The sequence below is a fragment of the Nilaparvata lugens genome, chromosome 9 (genome assembly GCF_014356525.2).
Source record: "Nilaparvata lugens isolate BPH chromosome 9, ASM1435652v1, whole genome shotgun sequence".
In the NCBI taxonomy this organism is placed as follows: domain Eukaryota; kingdom Metazoa; phylum Arthropoda; class Insecta; order Hemiptera; family Delphacidae; genus Nilaparvata; species Nilaparvata lugens.
Window position 1 is genome coordinate 23343519 of NC_052512.1, and position 7658 is coordinate 23351176.

Genomic DNA, 7658 nt, shown 5'->3' on the forward strand with positions numbered 1-7658 from the left:
CATTTAGGTTCAAATAGATCTTACAAAAAATACCAAAATATTGCTTAGATTATATGATTAATAATTTCTTTGCATTCGAGCCATATCGATAACATAGATTACACAAATTTTAACACAAAATCTAGTACATTTATATAAATATATAGAAATATTTTTGAACTGGCCTACAGTTGCCGCCTATTAACTGCCGTTTTACTATTGGTGCATGCAAATTTTATTCGGTATTCATGCGCCTGGTAACTCTTATTTCCTGAATACATTAAATTATTTTTATTTGGTTTTTTATTTATGCTCTTTGCATGCTAGTTAATATTCTATACATTAATATTAATTCCATGCTACCTAATAATTAGCCACGTGGACGGGTGTTTTTTCATATTGCACACCATCTGATTGCAATAAAGCTCTGCCAAGGGGTTTTGGTCAGATTCTACGTTCCTCGGTTTGATCGATCTCTAGGTCACCGATCCGTGAATACATGTACATAACCTCAATCTTCAAATATTTTATATAATAATCTATTTATGAGCAATAAACTTCCTTCAAATCCTTTTTAGGTTCTTGTACCATTTAGCCAGAACAAGCTGATGCTATCTAATCTTAGTTATTATCTATTTGGCGATATTAGCCAGTTACTTTATTTCCGACCTATTACTGTTTCTGTTAGGGCTTTTTATCTACCCAGATTTAATATGTCGCGTTGTGCTTGGTTGCACCTCTGCTCACTATAGCAGCCACAGCAGTCACTGTTACCAACTTCATTTTGATTTTGCTGCACTGTTGCTCCATATAACCTACTAAGTATTTTGCGTTGCCATGTTGCAAATCTGGAGTGCAGAAAAATTTTTCCCGCACTAGAGCGGAAAAGTGATTCTTTGCGTTCTGTAATCAGTGCAGCAATGGCCACTTTTCAACGTAACTGTAGGAAAAGAATTAATCAATCAGCTTACAATTTTGAATACGTATTCTCGAACCTTTCTACAGATCAAGTTCGTTGGACAACAAAATTTACGAGAGGGAGAAGAAGAAGAAGAAGAAGAAGATTGATTGATTGATTGATTATATGCCTTTATTAGAGCAGAGTTAGGACTCCTGGTCCTCTCTGCCACAAAAACCCTCTACAAAAAAAGAAAAAATTAAATTATAATACAGAAATAATAGATTACATATCATGAACTGAGATTACATGGGATTAATATGAATGAATGAAACACTTTATCAAAATACAATTACATATGATAAGAGAGAATTTTAAACTTAATTTATTGATACAATTGGAAGCAATATTTCAAATTTCACCAGATAAATCCTATAAGAAAACCTACCAGAAATGAAGATCTAATCAAGCTGCCATTCACTCACACATGCACACAAACAACCCTAAAAACAGATTTTACAAAGTATAATAATTATTATGAAACAATATAAGATGATTATTTTTTGTATCTGTAGTTGCATAATAAGTAAAAAGGAGCTTGATTCATGTAGATTGATAAATAAAAATAAAGCTAAACCCGACCCAAGCCTAATCTGCGACACCAGATCCCAGCCAATTCAATACTGCCGCGCCAAACAGAGCTCGATCGTCAATACTCTTCACAGTTGGAGGCAACAGATTCCAGATCCGGCAAGCTAATACATGAAATGATTCATCATACATAGATGTTCTATGGTTTGGAATAACTAATAGTTGGGAGCCCTGCCTGGTACCTCTCACAATCAAATCAAATCAAAATCTTTATTTTGCCAAAATACAAAATCACTTGAAATACTTCAAATCATTAATACATTAATAACTGAAATATTCAGTAGATACATAATCATCAAAATGGATAATACAGTGTTCGATTGAATAAATAGAATTGGCACAGCCAGCAAAGCGAACCAAAAACGATCCCCAATAAAAACAAATTCATGAGCTAAATAGCCTGGGTTTTCCACATCTGTGGGTTTTTCATAGGTCATGAAGCAGCATCAGAATGTGATATATCCTCATTTGCTTGAGCTTTGGCACATGTAGTTGCTGGAATAATGGGGTGATATGATCATCTCTTCTTAGATTGAAGAAGAACCGGATGCAATAGTTCTGAGTCCTCTGCAGTCGCTCAGACAAGGCCACAGTCATGTCATTGATCACAATGTCACCGTAAGAGAAATATGAGAAAATTGATGACTCAACCAGCATAACTTTCACATGAAGTGGAATGAAGTCACTAACCTTCTTAAGCGAGTGGATACCTGCAAACACCTTATTACAGGTGGTGTTGATTTGTGTCGTCCAGTCGAGTGTTTTGTCTATAATCAGTCCCAGATTTGTAACAAAGTCACTGTAATTCAAATTTTTGTCGTTTATTTTGATGTACGGTCTATTATCAAAGTCGAAATCTCGGCGAGTCATGAGTTTAGAGTAGCCAATAATCATTGCCTTGGATTTCGTTTCGTTAATTCTAACATGATTCACAGTCCAGTCCGTGAGAGCCTCAAGTTCACTATTCATATTGTCAACTGTAGCAGTAAAGTCGTTCAAGTCAAAGTGGATGTACAATTTCAGGTTGTGCCATGCTATGAATTTAGAAAGTTAATTTGGAATTTAGAAGCACACACAATATAACTAAATAAAAGGGATTCTTGATGAACATACCTAGTGCTAGAGAACGGGAATCCAGAAATGACAAGAGAGACAACGAAATAGAGAGAAGATATCGAATATATTGTCACCTCTTACAGTTGAATTCAACAGTTAATAAACCAAATGAAGTTACATCATGAAAACTGAAAATAAAATTACTAAATTTAGAAAGTTATCTCCGATATAGCCAATTCGACAGTATCCTACTCTGTCTGCTTTACATTGGAAACGTTTTAGATTGGATCATTTGAAGCTTAAAGGACTCTAATTTCAGAAAGAAGAATTGAAAGTTATCATAAATATTTCTCAGAAGTTAATCATAAATAACCATACATATTTTAAGAAAAGATCAACATAAAATTCAGGAAACTCTCAGAACATCCAGAACACACTTGAAACTTTTAAAACACTATCAAAATGCTATCAAATGTTAATCATATCCATTCTTTATCTTTATAATTATTATGAAAGCAGCAAAGACAAATATTCCTAAAAAATCACATCACGGATTTCTACCTTAGAAAACTATTCAAAAAAATAAATATCATCAAAACAAATTTAGAAAAGGTTAGGGTCCTTGAAACTTCATTTGATCCTTTACAACTTTGAGACCAAAATTATTTTAAAACATTAATTTATCAATAAGGGACCTTCAAACATTTCATATACTAATTCAACTTTAGTTGTTTAGGATATTATCAAATATAAGTTAAAGAAAACTGAAATTCCCAGCTGGATCCTTACAGAGAAAATATGGCCTCACATTTCAATGTAAAGATACAACCGAAAATCTATTACTCAAACCAAAATTAATAAAATTAGTAATCAATCCATTCCCAATAATATCTCAAAATGACGATTTAACAAAAAGTCTAATTCCGCACGTTTTACACCCCTCCCTTTTTGAAAGTCTATAATTATTAAAACCCATTCTGTCGCATCCGGAGTTCCTGGGACGTTCGTTTAATTTGGAAAAAAGTTGTTACCTCATAGCTGTTTTTTCAATTTGAATCTAGGCTCTGTGATCGAGCTCTACACGTCCAGATGGACAGGAGACAGCATACCCCAAGCTTCTAGGACTGCCATCGATTCAGAGGCGTCTCAGCGGCTTAAAGACACACATTCATGAACCCGTAAATTGATGGACTCGTACGTTGATCCCATACTTTGATGGAGCCGAACTTTGACCACTTTAGTAGCGGTTATAGGAGAAAAATCTCCATTGTGAGGTGACAATTTTTGATACTCTCTCTCTTCTTCACTTTTAAAAAAACTTCCAAAACGCAAGCGAACTAAACATTGCTACTACAACAGAAGGTTGCAGAGCCAATAAAAGGAAAGACTAAAGCCGGCCGAAAGCCATAATAAATACCAAATCACTACATAAGTTCAAGCAAAGTCTAGAGACTACATCTTCAGTTCTGTTAGCAGCAATGGACAGACGCTAAATGAAGCCCACGGTACACTTGCCTGGTCTAGGAGCTGTGTGATCGTCCATACTAGATAGACCTAACCAACGTTAACTGTGATTGGGAGTTACTATTTTCTAGAAAAATTTCCACCAATAGAAAGGAACGTTACAACTACAATTTAAGATACATTCTCCCACCAAGTGACAGCTATTTTCTCTTGACAGCTATAAATTCCTTACCTTATAAGGTCCTGAACTCGACTGATACTCCAAGAAAATCGTTGATCTTCTTAGTATCATAACTTCTACACACACACACTTACAGAGTCGACACTACACAACGCAGAAAAGCAGAGGTCATGAACTAAGCTGATGCTCCAGGAAAATTGTTGTTTTTCTTAGTATCATAGCTTCTACGCACACACTTACAGAGTCAACACAACACAACGCAGAAAAGCAAAACAGCAAAATCCATTTTCACAACAGGCTAACTTCTCAGGCTAATTCGCATATTTCTCATCACTCACAATTGTAACAATGAATATTATTACAAGGTCATCGGCATATAGGTGCTGTTTGGAAAATCTAAAGATATTGGTTACATCATTGATATATATATATATACTGAACAAAACATGCCCAAGTACAGACCCCCTGGGGAACGCCCCTCCCTAAAATGTGATAGCCAGATGATAACCCATAGACAATTTGATAACCCATTGTACTTTACAGATTGGCACCTGTTACTCAGGTATAGGAACTGAACTAATCCACTACATGAATGGAGAACTCCAAATTACTCAGTTTTTTCAACAGGAGAAGGTGGTAGACGCAATCGAAAGCTTTACTGGAATCTATCAGCACTAGCCTGTCTTCCATCCATCGATCTACGAATATCCTCAGTCACACAAATCAATGCAGTGGTGGTACTGTGGCCTTTCTTCAAACCAGATTGAAAATCACTTGTTCATTGTAAGATAATTATTTACCTGCTGATGCACTACCCTCTCTAAACCCTTAGAAAGGGGTGAGAGAATATGTATGGGCCTGAAGTCGGAAGGTGAAACGGGATTTGGTATTTTATTGAGGGGTAAGACGGCTGAGTATTTCCAGTAGCTTGGAAAAATAGAAGATGAGAGTGAGAAGTTATACAATAATTATATAAGGAAAAGTGACATGAAGAGTATCTTGTATGTTTTTTATAGGAAGAGAGTCCTCGCCAACTGCATTGCTTCTGTTCCTGTTTAGGTAGTGAAAAACTTGAAGTTCCGAGACTTCAGAAAATTCGAACTCATTTTCCAGAGCGTTTACTTGGAGAGTGTCTGCATATGCACGGGCACCCTCATCACTGACTGGGACATTGCAGAGAAAAGAAATTGAGCTCTTCAAGGCTATGCGAGATGTTAGGTAGTTTCTTCTCTTCACCAAACCCCATACTTTTCACGGTTCTCCACACCAAGAAGAAGAAGAAGAAGGAGAAGAAGAAGAAGAAGAAGAAGAAGAAGAAGAAGAAGAAGAAGAAGAAGAAGAAGAAGAAGAAGAAGAAGAAGAAGAAGAAGAAGAAGAAGAAGAAGAAGAAGAAGAAGAAGAAGAAGAGGAAGAAGAAAAAAGAAAAGGAAGAAGAAAAAAAGAAAAGGAAGAAGAAGAGGAGGAAGAACAAAAAGAAGAAGTCTTTTTGTATGTTCTACAACAACTTCAAAAAGAATTAATTAATAAGCTTCAAATTTTGAACACATATTCTCGAACCTTTTTACAGATCAAGTTCGTTGGACAACAGAATTGCAGTACAAGAAGAAGAAAAATCTGGTGTGGTACACTCACACAACTTTCCTTGCTCATTGAACTGGGAGCCTCATTCTTAAACGATAATAATTTAGAGAAATAACATAATGACGATTGGCGGCAACATAATTATTTGAAACTACGATCGGACTACTGTATATGTGTGTATATAATTATTGTTTTCAGAGTACTTTTTCCTTTGTGTAAATTGTGAAATCCGATGATTTTTTAAAAGTCGTCAAAACAGCTGTTCTACAAATGAAATATCTCGACTATGTGTTATTTTTATAGATTGCTCTACCTACCTACCTCATGCACGAGAAGGAGGTTACAAAGTACATTTCTCAAGGATGGGGTGAACCCCCCATTAGTTTCCCAGAGAGGAGACTCATGCCAGTTGATGGGGCTGATAAATAACTATACGGAGTATGAATTTGAAATAAATCAGTCGAGTAATTTTTGAGAAAACGTGAAAAACATGGTTTTTCAGTAATTATCCGCCATTTTTCTCGAGAATATTACGCAGCTCCTGCAATTTTCCTAGAAATAAGACTCATGTCAGTTGATAGGGCTTATAAATAGCTATCCATGGTATAAATTTGAAGAAAATCGTTAGAGCCGTTTTCGAGAAAATCGTGAAAAACATGGTTTTTTAGTAATTATCCGCCATTTTTCTCGAGAATATTACGCAGCTCCTGCAATTTTCCCAGAAATGAGACTCATGTCAGTTGATAGGGCTTATAAATAGCTATCCATGGTATAAATTTAAAGAAAATCGTTAGAGCCGTTTTTGAGAAAATCGTGAAAAACATGGTTTTTTAGTAATTATCCGCCATTTTTTCCGCCATCCTGAATTTAATTTTATTGAATTTCTTATTGTCGGGTCCTCATGGTATAAGGACCTTAAATTTAAAATTTCAAGTCAATCGGTTAATTATGAATGGAGTTATCGTGTTCACAGACATACACACATACACACATACACACACACACACACACACACACACAGACCAACACCCAAAAATCATGTTTTTGGACTCAGGGGACCTTGAAACGTATAGAAAACATGAAATTGGGGTACCTTAATTTTTTTTGGAAAGCAATACTTTCCTTACCTATGGTAGTAGGGCAAGGAAAGTAAAAAGAAGAAGGGATAAATTGAGGAAGGAATCAAAGGATAAGAAGAGAAACAAAAGAAGAACAACAATACTTCAACAATGATGAGAAAAAATGAAGAGGAACTAGGTAGCAGAACGGAATAGATACGTAGAGAGAAAAGAACGTGGTGTGAAACAGTGGCTCTCTGTCTAAGAAACTTTCAATTTTGAGAGGAAAGAGCTGTGCTCAATCATATCATCACAGATCACATCTGGCAAAACAGCAATAAGCTCTTAGATGGATGGAAATCCACTCTCGCAGCACAGCCGCTTCGAACTGTCAGCACTTCTTATGAATAATACCAAATGCTTTCGATTCAGCCTAGGCTGACAACTTCTGGTGAACCACACTGTAGCAATGGAACAGTCTCGAATTCCATTGTGAACGTCACACCATTTAATAGAATCTTGAGGCTTTGTTTAGGAAACTCTTGATATATCACTCTCTTCTGTCTCCTTCATCGAGAAAGCAGAATTTCGCACAACACATCGTGAAAACAGAAGGCGGGAGAGTCTGCCATTTTCTGAATCACTTCTTCATGCCTCATAGAGAAAACATTTTTAATCTATTGAAGAATTAATGGAATCCAGATTGACACGATAAGTCGTCGGTCCCGGTTGCCTAATGAGCAGTCGTTAGGTCATGTCAAAGGCCCTGAAATAGATCAGTCTCGACCTG

General features: G+C 36.0%; 1 protein-coding gene across 1 annotated transcript; it reads right to left on the reverse strand.

Moving 5' to 3' along the window:
* Positions 1-1954: 1954 nt before the first annotated feature.
* Positions 1955-2497, reverse strand: LOC120352940. The gene has a single exon (XM_039435287.1). The coding sequence runs from the start codon at positions 2495-2497 to the stop codon at positions 1955-1957; it is 543 nt and encodes a 180-aa protein (XP_039291221.1).
* Between the last annotated feature and the right edge of the window lie 5161 nt (positions 2498-7658).